We start from the raw sequence: 13,717 nt of genomic DNA on the forward strand, positions 1-13,717 counted from the left end.
CATCTCTTTAAGCTAAGTGCACTTCCAGAAAAAAAAGAGACTACAGTTGAGTTTACAACCTAAAATACTTAAATTCTGAGTAACAAATAATAACTGTCATGACCCATCTGTATATACAAAACACATGGTTAATGTGTTCCGTATACACAAAGTAAAACACTGCTGTTTAATAAAAAATAAAAACACAAGCAAATACACTCCCTCTGGATATACAGAACTTATGATATACAACATGAAAGTAACAGTGCAAGAATATAGCACAGGCAGTAGCCCTGAAGAAAGTCACTACACAAATCATGCAGTAGAGCTGGATTATAAATGGCTAGTCATTGTACTGAAGTGAACTTAACTTCTGTACTTACAAAAAATGGGTATCACATTTTAAGAAGACTCATATTTTAAATTCAGCCAATTATCTGGCATAGTCCTTGCTAAGCAGCCTATTCAAGTACAGTACAAAAAGCAATTGCACGGTGTGTTTTGATTTTGGACAATGGGCTAGTAATTAAACAATGGTACAATACCTAGTTGAACTGAGGCACCACAGAACTTTGGTAAACTATGAATATCCGAACTGTTGTTATTTACAGCACTAAAACCAGCTTTAAAATAGGAAGACTTTATAATAGAGTTTAAACAGGTATAATTTGGATAATTATACTACATTTCCTCTGATAGGGAACATTGAAATAATATATTGACAAGGAGGTACCAGCAATAGAATCACAAATATATCTTAATTTAAGCAATTTACATTTCTCTAGGCCTTTTCTTTCTCTCCAGACAAAAAAAAAAAAACAAACCAAACCAAAAACCCAATTCATTCAAGTTCTAGGTCAACAGTGTTTCAGTTCATTTTGTCTTCTTTTGCTATGCCTGGTGTAGTATTGAACACTAGGACTGGACTGTGTGCTGCAGACCTTCTCTTGTTTGAATACTGTCAAATGTCATAAATGCTTGTGATAATGCTCTTACTTAAGAGCATGATGAAAGTTAACATCAAAGCCATGCTGTAGATCGCCTGAGATATGACTAATGACTAAAGTTAAGTCCTTTCACCCAACATGGCCAGTAACCCAGTTTCACTCCACTAAATCCAGGTACCTTGAAAGTAATGCTGCTCTTACCTAACCTGCTCCATAAGTTTTACACCTCCTCTGCCTCGATGATCTCTCATAAAAAAGATTCCCTTTCTTTGTTTTGTAGGCTCATTACTACGGCATGCCTAATTTCTTCTGCAAGTGAGGGTAGCAACTATGGGTGAGGGTATGGGGTGAAGCTATGGCTTTTTACACAGAATTCCATAATGCAATGCCTTGTCTGTGATTAACGCTTCCATCTGTGATTAAAAGTAGCAATTTGAAGATGAAATATCAAAGGAAGGGTAATTCGTATATTGTGCAGATCAGCCCAGCAATAAAAATGTAAGTTCTGCACCACAGCTAGTAACAGAATGAACAAGTACCTTCCAGACGCATTGAAGGCAGAAATCCAGTATCACTATATTAATAAAATGACTGCCTGTGACTTTAAACACAGGCACACTTGTACTTGGCTAGAGAGTGAACGATTTATTGTTACTATGAAGGATGCAGGAATGGAAATGAAGATGAGAGGGGCGACGATGATGATAGGGAAGAAGAGGTTAATATCCCCAGCATGTGATGGGGAACGATGTCCCTACCTCAGTAAGCTGGATAAGGGAATAGCTCCAGATCCACTGCCCAGGATCCCTCCTTTCCTCCCAGAGAGGAGTTTCTCCACCAGAGCCACATTCCCAGTGCGAGCAGCTTCCAGCAGTTCCTGGTCCTTCCCCATGGTCAGGAACCGAGCAGCCCCCCACGCACCCCGCCGCGCACTGAGAGCGCTACACCCCGGGCCACCGCGGCCCCCTCTCTCCACAGAACGATCTCCCCTCCCCAGAGCCTGCCTCAGAGCAGAGCAGAGATTCCTGCAGTCCCTTCCAGACCAGCAGGAGGAGCAGCAGGAGGGAGGAGGAGAATCACCTCCTCCTAGTTTCACTGGATCATTTCTGGGTGGAGTGTGGAAGAGAAGGGGGGGGGAGGACGAGGCCAATAAAGAACCTCCCCCCCCACTCCCATGCACACACCCCGAGCCCCGGCCCAGAGGACGGGGCGGGGGGAGCGGGCAGCCTCAGCCCCCGTGCTCCGTGGCCGGCCGGGCTGACGGGGATAACGACCCTCACGGGCGGACGGAAGAAGGGAGGGACGGAGGGCGGAGGCGCAGCCCTGACTTGCCAGGCCCGTTGCGGGGGAGACGCGGCTGGCGCGCTCTCAGTGGCTGCCCGGGCCGGCTGCCCCCTCCGCCTGCCCCAGCCCTTCGGTGCCTCCGCCCTCCCAGCCCGCGCGGCCCCGCCCCGCCCCGCCCCGCCCGCCGCTTGCCAACGGCAGCGCCTCGCGCTCTACTGCGGTGCTGCGCGCCAACCGTTGCTGCGGGCGAGGGGCGCGCGCGCGCGCGCGCGGGGAGCGGCGTCCGCCCGGCCGCCCCACCAGGTGCATCGCCCTCGCCCCCGGCGGCGGGAGCGCTCTGCGGGGCGGCCGCGCCAGCGGGGCGGGCCGCCGCAGGTGCCTCGGGGCAGCTCGGGGGCTGCTCCGGGGAGGTGGTGCCTCCTGCCGCTGCGGAAGGGGAAGGGAGGGACCTGGGTGCCGGGGCGAGGGCGGCGGAGGGCGAGGGGAGCGCCTCCCGCCGCTGAGGAGGCTGCGCGCGCCCTTGGGTGCGGCACGGGGCGAGGCTGCGCTGCCCCCCGGAGGGAGGGGAGCTCCAGGAGCGGAGGGCGGGTTCCGGAGGGGCGCGGGCAGGTCGGAGGTGGGTGGTGAGGCACACCTGCCCTGAGGCGAATCAGCAGCAGGTGCGGGTGGGGTGGCGTTGAGGGGGCCGTGGCATTAAGCGTGAGGAGATCCCCTGACCAGGGATGTAACCCCACCCGGGGACACGGCAGGATACTCCCGCACAGATAGGATCCCGCTTCGTTGAGCAAACCGGTGTAGACAAAAAGGAAAATCCGGGCCCCGCTGAGGCCAGGAGCAAAACTGAGTTGCTGGCTCGGCGAATTAGACAGGCGGGACTGCTCACACCCATCAAACTCCAGGATCGTGGCTTTTTAATGTTTCAAAGGATGAGAGGTATAACTCAATATATTTGGTGTCAGATCCAGTCATCCCTTGTTCTGGTATTCCTGGTTCTGTTACAGGTTTCAGACATGTAACCTTTTGAATTGTGGGACTTTTCCGGGCACCACAATTAATCATTCCTTACAGCTTTCAGGTTCTTACACGTTATGCTGAAAATACTCAGTGCTGGCCAGCTCACAGGTACATTCTTGTTTAATGTACCATTTGATACTGTGCATATGTGAAAAGCCAAATGACAGCCCCATGTACCTGTTTTGGTTTAGTAATTTGTGTAGGTGGAACCATAGGTACAACAGGCCAGTAAGTTAAGACCCCTTACCATTCCCTCCTGCGATCAGTGGGATTCTCCCATGAACTGTGCTCACAAGATGTAAACCATGGCAATGCCAAAATAACATTGCGGTAGGCAGGATTTTAATGTTATGTTTTCAGAGAGAGTGTTAATTACTCCAGACCTATGGTACATTCAATTTAGTGGCAAGATCCTTGCTGATTTCACAAATGATTGAGTTTAGTCCCTGTCAGTAACAGTTTTACAGGTGTTTTCATATTTTTATTAGCTAATTAAACAATTTCAATCTCTTAAAAATCAATAGGAATTTCCTTCTGGGGTCAGATTTTCTCTTACAAAGGAAAAAAATTATCATCATGGAGACCTATTATTCTAATATAGTTTTCCACAGCAACAAAACAGTATCTATTTTTTTAGCTAGAAAATGTAATTTATATAGTTTGGCGTTTTCAGAATGTGAAATGATGTCTTCTCCAATGTTGTCAACAAGACACAGAATTGAGCACTGGCATAAAATTATTAGGTGGCAAGACTTTATAACTATGGCCTTTCTGATTGAGACAGTCTGATATAAATAGCAATTTTAAGGTCTGATTCTGTGATCACAAGTGTTTCATTATAGTTTAAATAAATAAATGTATAATCACATGAATTAGGATTTACAGTTTACGTCCTTAATCACAGCAGAGTCGGAGTGGAAAACAGTAATTTAAAGCTGGAGTAAAAAGTTACATATCTTGTTACCAGCCACTTGAGCATTAACTAGTTCCAAAGAAGTTAGCAATAAACTAATACCCCTGCATTCTGAAGCTTCGTGATGTCCTCTGTTAAGGCAGCCATAGTTTCCCTTTATTTCTGTCTTGCATTTGATTTTGTATGCAATCACATGCATTGCCTGATAAATACCTTCTCACATGTATCCTCTGCATGAATAGATTTCTTCAAGTTTGCTGAGAGCCTCTGAAGAGGTGCCAGTATCCTGTGAAGAGCTAATCATAAGGCAGGGGTATGTGCATAAACCTGCGCATTTGTGAAAAATTAGATTAGAAGCAGGAAAACTCAGGTTTTTAAGAATTTGGATTGTTTATGTGGTTGGATCAGCAGATGGCAAATATGACTCAGTATAAACGTTACATAATTCTTCTTGGGAAAATAAAATCTCAAGACTGTGCTCTAATTGAAAAGATCATCCAGAAAGCTGTTGAAGAACAGTATGGAGAATCGGGATAGAAATATCAATGGAGCAGATGCATGCAGTAGCCAGCAAATTCAGGAAGATTTTATGAATGTAGCGAGGCTCAAAACATACCCCAGTAAACCCATCAGCCTAGTGCCCAATAAAACTGTGAAGGCCAAACAGAGGATTTACTTTCATTAGCAAATAGAGCAGAAAACAGTTATTCTATCAATTTGAAAAGTAAAAAGAAATGTAAGCAGCACTATTTAATGGAAGGGTTAAACATGGATAAATTTATCTAAATCTATCTAAGGGCTACTGAAGCAGAGAATTCAGACCATGGGTTGGTCTGTTTCCAGAGATGAAATCGATAGTGGACTGTAGTAAGAAAAAAAAAAAAAAACAAAAAAAACGTACCAAGACTGAGTTGAATGTAAATGTTCAAACCTATTACATCAGGTTTACATCCTTTGTGTTTTTAAATGTCTTACGTTATATGTTCCTGGTAATATCAGGACAACACTGCAGAGTGTTAAAATGTTATAAAAAGCGATAAATATGTTAGAAAAAGATAGAAAGTAGAAACATAGCCTTATAATTTTGCAGCAGTTACAGATGAGAAAAATAATTTGTGAAGCAGCCAAGAGATCTGTCAAAACATTGTATGCTTTTTGAGCAGTGCTGTTCCATACCACAGCAGAATTTTGATTCTATGATTTTAGTATTTGCGAAGACATTTTAAGTTATGACCATTGCAGCTGTCAGCATCTAAGTGGCATCACACCTTCAATCTCAAAATTTCTCTTAACACAACAGATGCCTTACCTTCTGTTTTCTTCCATTTTCTAAAATACCACAGAAAGCAGTTAGCCTACCTAGAAATTCTTTAACTGGTTTGTCATTTGAAAGAACTGGGATTGACTATAATAAGTAAGGACTTTCCTTAATGTTTTTACAATGCAACTATCACTTGGCTTTGTTCTCATTTCAGGGTGACAACTTCTTGATTTCCTCCTCCTGCAGCCTGCCATACTTAAAGGCAAATTAAATAAGTGCTTTCTAACATTCTGTGACTTTTCAAGCACAGGAAGGGATATGAAAAACTTAGTTGCAAGCATTGAAAAAAAATATTAAAAATAGTTGTGTAGAATAGCAAACATTAACATCATATTTCAGGACTGACTATTATCAATTCTCTCATGTAAAGATATAAGGAAGGTCTAAGATCCCTGTTACAAATTCTCATAGATATTCTGAGAACGAGCTCAAAATACTGGAATAAACCACCAAATCAGTTTGGCAGTAGAAGATAAATTAGCATTAAATAGGGCTTATTATTCTCATTTTTGTACACCCGTGGTAAGTCAGGGACAAAGGTTGCAAAGTGCCTGAAAGTGCTATTTCTCATGCACCTAGGTGGCAAGAGTTTTTCAGGCTTGATTACTATCTTTTGCTCTTTACAGTATATAGATAGTGTAAAAAAGACACAGTGAACTTCAGCCAGCCATGACTAGCTTTGTGTATGCACTGCTCATCTAGGAGATATCTAAACATCAGGCTCAGAGGCTAAGTCCAAAGTGGAGTTCCCAGGAGCACGTCTGAGCTCTTGAGGACAGGCGTGAATGCCCATCATGTCCTGGCTCCCCGTCAGGGTGAAACCAAGATGCACATCAGCTTTCCTCTGAAAGCCTTCCTCAGTGATAGGCTCAGAAGGTAGATGGACACAGAATGGTCCTCAGTTTAGATAACTGGGACACACCACAATACTTACATGCTGCTTAGTTTAGCTCTCACCACTGAAATATGCAAAGGGACTTACATCCTCCTCCACTGTAAAAGAAAATGGTAGAAACTGAAGGTACTAAACCTAACTCATGAGGAATATAAAAACACCAAGAGTGCGATGGTTTCAAAAGACCGTGTGAATACTTGGACTCATCAGATTAAGTAGAAGGTGAAGTAACCTGTAAGGAAAAAGCCATTTTTGATGACTTACCCACAACACTCCTATCTCTGACTATGCAATTCTGACTAGATCATGTTTTCTGTAAACTCTTACTTGCTTTGAGGCATGTTGTCATGGTGTAAATTTGTAATGGAAAAGAATGTGCAAGGAAATGGTCCCTTAGTGATGTTGCACAGCAGCAAGACGCTGTCTCAGCATTTGCGCTGACTGACCCCACTACATCATTCTCATGGGGCTCTGAACACACTGAAGAAGAGCAAGAAATTAAACTATTATTCTGTCACCCAGGCGCTGACCTACAGAGTCATCCAAACATACTATGGGAAGCGTGCTGCATTCCCCAGAGGGCTGTAATGTCCCACTGCTCGAAAGCCTCAAGTACATGCAGGCTGCTGGTTGTGTCTCTGCTGGAGAGCTGAGCCTCCAGAAAACAGTGATGGGATAGTACTGACAGTAAGTCAAATCTGTCTGTTGTGCCATTTCCAGTGCAATTGCAATTTTGCTCTGATGGCAGATGCTAAGATTAACTGGTATATCTATACATTTCTTTACATGTATTTCTTGTGTGACAGCAGGTGGGATTAGCAGTGTAATTATTCATCCAATCCTTCTGCTCTGTCATAGGTTTACATCAGTTTGCTATCAAAATATGCCTAAGACTATTTTTCATGCATTAGAGAGAAATGCAGAATGAAATATGAATACAAGTAGGTAAGAGCAGCATGCTGATTAGATGCCCCAATCCAGTGTGTGCTGACAGATACAGTATTAAAGCTTTGCCTGTACTGCTCAATGCACAGCTTGTTGCAAAAAAAATGACTTGTTTCTACCTTTGATACAGTGCAACCTCTTTCGGACTTTAAAATATTTTCCCTTTCTTGTCTTCCCTTTAAGATATGTACAACATTGCTTACACATCAGATTTTGACTGCCTGAAAGCAGGATCATAGAGAAATCTCAGCTGAAACACACTAGTGATGAGGGGCCGCAACTGAAAGTACAGAGAGCTGTTAAAATTGTGAACAAACATTATCCTTGGCTCTTGAACAGTAGCATACAGGAACGGCACCACAGGGGAACTGGTGCACTATAAGGCAATAGCATAGCTAGAGGTATTCTGCTACTGATTCCATTCTGTTTGTGTCTCTACTAATAACAACTATTATATAGGAATATATAGTGGTACATCACTCCTCAGGATTAACAGAAATGGTTGAGCCAACACTTGCGCATCATACATCCTTCAGGTATGTTTATGCTTGTGGATACACATTATGATGACCAATAAGGCCGAATGTATTTGAAATTCCAACTGTGCTGCTCTGCAGCACATAGCTTCAGACCTCATTGGGTCCAAAAGAGAGAGTGGTTACTGGAAATTAATTGTGCACACAGAAGAAAATAGAATATATTTAGGTAATGATCTGGGAAGGCTCAGGACTATCTATATGTATTGAAAAGGTGTAAATCTCAGACTGAGAGCTGGGCAGTAAGAGGTTGATACAACTAGGAATAATAGGAAGACATTTGAAAGGAGAAATACATGACAAAGAAATTTATGATTAATGTCGCGGTGGGAATTAACATGGAAGGAAATGGACACAGCGCTGTTTTTTTGTCTCAAAAACAAATGGATATAGCACTGTCAAATATACAATGAAGAACAATCTTCCACTGATTCTCTTACTAGCTGTAATTTACCAAATCTTTGCAATTTCTATTTTTGATAGTTGTTTACACAAATGATGCAGCTAGCTAACTTTGCACTGGATTCTTGGGTCTGGCCAGTTCTTTCTGACTGAACATAAATATTTGTGGTGAAAAAGTGGTTGTCACTTCAACTACCAGGGCCTTTCCTTACAGGTCAAGTCCAAGTCCAACTTAACTCAAGTTACAGTCCCATAAGAACAGTTTTTTTGAAACAAATCAATAAAAACAAACAACTTGCCTGGACCAGATTAAATTCCCCAAAGAGTCTGAAGGGGAGTAGTCTAACACTCATGAAATTAAAATGGTGCGGTGCAAGCTACTGTTCCAATTGGCCAGGTACTAGAGGAGTGGAAGGTAGCAAATGTGATGCTAATAACTTTTAAGGGGCTTGAAGGGGGATTTGGAGAACCACTGAGTCTGATTTCTGTGCCTGGCAAATTGGTAGACATCTGGCTACATACAGCAGTGAAGATTCAGTGCAGTTTTTGGAGAAGCAAATCATGTCTCGTATATCTATTAGAGTTCTTTGAAGGAGTCAAAGAGCGTATGGAAAATGCAATTTAATCAATAGATTGTATTTAGCTTTCCAAAAAGCTTTTGACAAGGTCCTTACTGAATACTTTGAAAGAAACTAAAGTGTTGTCAAGTAAGAGGGACGATTGTCTTGTGAATGGACAATTGGTTGAAGGAGGGAGAGTAAAGTGGAAGAATGGCCAGTTTTCACAATGGTGAGAGGTTGTCAGGACAGCTGTGTAGATGTGTCTCCTAGGACCTGCACTGTCCAGCAAACACATAAAAGAGTCTCTGAAGAGAATATAAAGTGGAGTAACAAAGTTTGCTAGTGAAACAACAGGTTTCAGAATAGCTTGAACTAAAACTGAGTATGAAAGGGTACATCATGGCATTGTCCTAGTAGATAGTAAAATAGGAGGTGGAATTCAACATTAACAAAATAAAGTAGTAATTTCCCTATTGCAACATAGGAGGGAGATTTAGGATTCCCCTTTTACAATTCCAAAACTGCTGTTACATCTCCATAATCTTATGTTATTGGGGATATTTCTTTGAAAATGTCCGTTTAGTGCTATATGGTAATCAAAATGACAAATAAAATCATTGGGAATTATTAGGAAAGGAAATGAGCATCATTATGTCAATGTATAAAACCACTGTTTTTGTCCTGTCTCAAAAAGATTACATCAGAACTAAGCAATATATGTAAAGGAGAAGAGGTATAATCAGATGTATAGTACAGCATTCGTATAGCCTAAATAGACTAGGCCACTTCAGCTTTAAAAAAAAATATAACCATAGAGAGATATAATAGAAGCATATAAAATCGTAAGTGGTATGGGAAAGGTAACTATAAAACCATTATCCATTATTTTTTCCTAAAGAAGAACTAGGGAAACACAATGAAATTGTCAGGGGACAGGCTTAAAACACATTAATATATTTTTTCATTCAAACATTTTAGTTTAGAATAGGCTTAGCGTTGCTTTGTATTACGCTTGGTTGTGTGTGCTTTTATGCTGATAAATTACCTTTTAGCATGGAGACTGCTACCTATGCATGCACACTGATAGTAACACAGCACAAGCAATAGGTGTGTAAGCTTTGTTCATCATCTTGCTAATCTATCTTGACTCGGGATACTGCCTTGTGTAAGAGTGTAGTTTAATGTAGTCTGCATATGTAAATTTAAATACACAGAGTATTGCTTACTATGTTTTTGTACAGTACATATACAACCACACAGTGATTCTGATGTTAAGGGTACTTCTGCTGTCTGCCAAGAGGAACAATTAATACCAAATTTGTCAGAGATGGTGATTTTGTGAAGCTGATATTTTGCTCCTAGCACAAGATTAGGGCCCCAGACATATTTTATTCAGTTATCTCAACAATAAAAAGGTTCTTCATTCTTAATTACTTCTCCAAGCCCCACAAAACAACATTCTAGAGTGTTTATTAAAATTTGAAAGCTAGTCCTGTACTGCCTAGGGAAGAAAGTTATTGCTTTTTGCACGAGAGGACGTGGTTATGCAGTGAATTTCTAAATCTCATTTATCTCTTGTATAACTGGATTACAGAGGAAAATATTAGCATGAGTAATTTGTTTGCTAATGTGACAACTCTCATTTTCAGCCTTCAGACAATACAATAGATTTTGGTAAAAAATAATAATTGGTAAGGTAAACCAGCCAATTCATTTGATTTGCGCTTATTATTTATCTGAATCGAAGGTGACTATTGACCCCAGGCAAAAATCCCCACTAATTTTAATTCAGCAGCTAAGTTAAAGCTAAGATCTCAGAGACAGAAACATACACAAAACTATATTAAATGTAAGATAAATGTTTTAAGAACACAATACCATATTGACCTACACCAGAGCATCAGCAGCAAAGGTAGCAGAGAGGATTGCAGGAATACCAGCATATCCATGACACTCTCTTAATTGGAGCTGATTCAGCAAAACACATTTAGGAATTAATCTTTGGATTCTTTTCCATAGGAAGAAAATTGGTACGGCTCTTCGTGATAGATGTTCTATTTCCATATTCTATTAAGAGGGTAGAGAGTACAGAGACATACTTTGCTATGGATATGCAAATAGGCTGGCATCATTCTAGAAAAATATGCAATAATTAATGCAAAGTAATCTTTAATCAAATAATTAAGTATACCACAAATTGGAGCTAAAAAGATTCCCCTCCAATAAAGAGATGCCATGTAAGAAGAGTGTATGAAACTGTATTAAAGCAGGGTGAATAACTAAAGTAGGATGAATAATTCAAGTAGGAAAATTCTTAAGTCACATAAATCTGATAACTGCTGTGATAAATTTTTTCTTACATTTGTTTCTCCTTTCGCACCTCTGAACCTGCCAAGCACTGTAGTTTCTTGAAAACAGGTTTTGTAATGGCAAATTAGTGAGCTTCTGTGACGCTACTATTTTATCACATCATTCCTTTTTATGGTGAAGATACCATAAAACATTCTAAAAATTGAAACAGCAAAATGTGGAACTGCCCAGTTTTAATTTGATGTTAGCATTTCATCAAACTATTGCTTCTCTGAGCGATATCCCAGTGAAGACACTACCCTGCATTAGCCTAATACCTTCTTATGATGCAGTTTGTTTCCCTACCACTGCCATTTTAGCAAGGAAAACACTTCAGATTTACTGTAGAAGCCAAGTTGATTTCTTTTGTTTCAGGTAGGATTGTTTTTACATCACATTATCTTTTCCAGTTATTTTTAATCTTTTGGTACATTTTGTAATGTACCTGATCTAACGTACATTGTGTATACGTGTCTTCAAGGTATGTAAACAATCATACCACCTGATTTAGTATTCAGCATGTCTACATTTATTGTGCATTTCTCTCTTGCCACAATTTTTAAACTTCCTTTCATAAAAATACTCTTTGTCTCTCCTTTCTACTTCTTCTTTAACATCACTCCATATTTCTCACAGGGAAGATTACCCTGTTAGGATGGCTATAGTGAAAATGCACACCATGTTTAGGACATGTTTGAGTTACAGCTCCGCCTCATGCTTTTTTAAGTATGTGCAGCTTCAGTTAACTTCAGCCAGTAACTTCACCTCCAGTGCTTCAATCTCAGATTCTTCTGGCAGGCCCATTTCTGATGGATCTCGGGAATGGTCCTACGGGTGAGACCTCACAGCATCTGATATAACTAAGTCTCCTGTTATTCATAAATCTCACCTTATGTAGGTTCTCCTGATTGGCGTAAGATGTTTCCAAGTGTCCTTAAAGTGAAGGGAGATCAGCAAAGTGGGAGATTATGGCAGTGATACTCTAATGGCAGTTTGTCAGTTAGTAGCCAGCTACTACATACAGCATGGTGTTGCTCCATGTACAAGTTTCTATCACCAGATGGGGAAGGAAAAAAAAAAAAATCTGTTACTGTCTGTAAATCACTAGTTGCTGCTAGGTAAAAATCTTGCTTTTGACTCCAGCAGCTGTAGATTTAAATGCAGCCACAATGACATTAAGGATGACAGCTATTCAGCCAGATAGGAACAAGTTTTCGTGAATAAGGTGCCCAGAATTTGTTCTAGTGTATTGTTTTCCCTACACTTATTTCAAATACTCTCCCTTTTTCCTGACAGCAGTGACTTACAGTAGCTAAATAAGAGACATGTTTTGCATAATGGAAAGGCAAAAGAGATTAACTCTACGTTGTCTTTGCCTGTTGAAATATTTTGTCAAGTCCCATTTCAAGGAGTCTTTTTAAATCTTCTTAGCGTTATGAATTTGAAGGAATACTTTCCTGTTGCATAAGCTGAAAATGCTTCTGATAATTGCAAAGGAGGGTTTAAGAACCTAACCATTCAGGTCATGGCCACGCTCAGATATATCTTCAGATGAATATGAGTTGGAAACTTAACTTGCAGTTTTCCATGAGAGTTACGTGTCACCAGCTGTTCATGATTTGGAAGGATTTAGGATCCAGTTAAAGCAAATAGCTCTGATACGCTTTAAAGAATTTCTCAATGACTGTTTGCAACTTACCATATTTCTTACATTACTCCTGGATAGGAAATGAAATGCTGGGGATGATATAGTTTTTATAATTTTAAGAAAGCAGTTGTATAAAGATTTTCAAGTACTAAAGAAGTCTGTAAAGAGATTTTTTTTTTTTGTGAATATTGCAGAAATATTGAATCTTATGTTTTAGTTAGATGCAAATGATTTTTCAGGACTCTTCCTGCTAAGTTTGACCAGAGAAACCGCCTTATTTCTACACCAAATTCAGTTCAGGTAAGTGGCTGTGATTGTGTTGGTGTCCAGAATATTGTCAAATTCTGCAACATGTTCTAGTATGTGGCATTGCAGGATGACACCTTAAAAAACTCTCCATCATACCTGAGTTGCATCTCTTATTAAAAATAAAATTAAAAAATAAGTGTAAGGAAACAAACACATTAAGATTCCAGAGGAATGAAAAGACATCAGCTTTCTATGCTATTTTCTCTAACTATTTGACAAAAATAAAGCGACCCCATTCCTAAGTAAATTTTATATAGATTGCTTTTCTCTCTGCTTAGTCATTCTGCCTGTAAGCTTTTGAATAACCAAACAGGATATAAAAAGAAATGACTCCAGATCACCTACCAGATCACCTACCACACAGTATAGTGTTAATATAAATGATCTTGTTAGATTACCATCTGGTGAAGGTAAGGTAAGCATTTGTAAAGGATTATTCCCAAAGAAGCACAGGAAACCTCTATATATGCTCCTTTTATTAAAAATGAGTAGAATAAAATCAGAGTTTTTTCTAGTTAGCAAGGAAATTGAACAAATAAATTGATGGTATCAAGGTGGAGTTGTTAATCTATGCAATGATAGGAAAACCAGACAAATGTCCTAAACTTTTTATTT

General features: G+C 40.3%; 1 protein-coding gene across 3 annotated transcripts in view; it reads right to left on the reverse strand.

Annotated features, from left to right (window-relative positions):
- The window catches only part of ANKS1B (ankyrin repeat and sterile alpha motif domain containing 1B), a 452,062-nt gene extending 449,873 nt beyond the window's left edge, over positions 1-2,189 (reverse strand). The window contains exon 1 of one of the 3 annotated variants that reach the window (XM_075497691.1): positions 1,685-2,185. In XM_075497691.1, the coding sequence (XP_075353806.1) occupies positions 1,685-1,818 (134 nt within the window). In that variant the 5' untranslated portion in view covers positions 1,819-2,185. Of the gene's footprint in view, positions 1-1,684 lie in introns of all 3 variants that reach the window. The other 2 variants (XM_075497704.1, XM_075497700.1) reach the window with 2 other exon arrangements.
- Between the last annotated feature and the right edge of the window lie 11,528 nt (positions 2,190-13,717).

Source organism: Mycteria americana, chromosome 1 (genome assembly GCF_035582795.1).
Source record: "Mycteria americana isolate JAX WOST 10 ecotype Jacksonville Zoo and Gardens chromosome 1, USCA_MyAme_1.0, whole genome shotgun sequence".
In the NCBI taxonomy this organism is placed as follows: Eukaryota; Metazoa; Chordata; class Aves; order Ciconiiformes; family Ciconiidae; genus Mycteria; species Mycteria americana.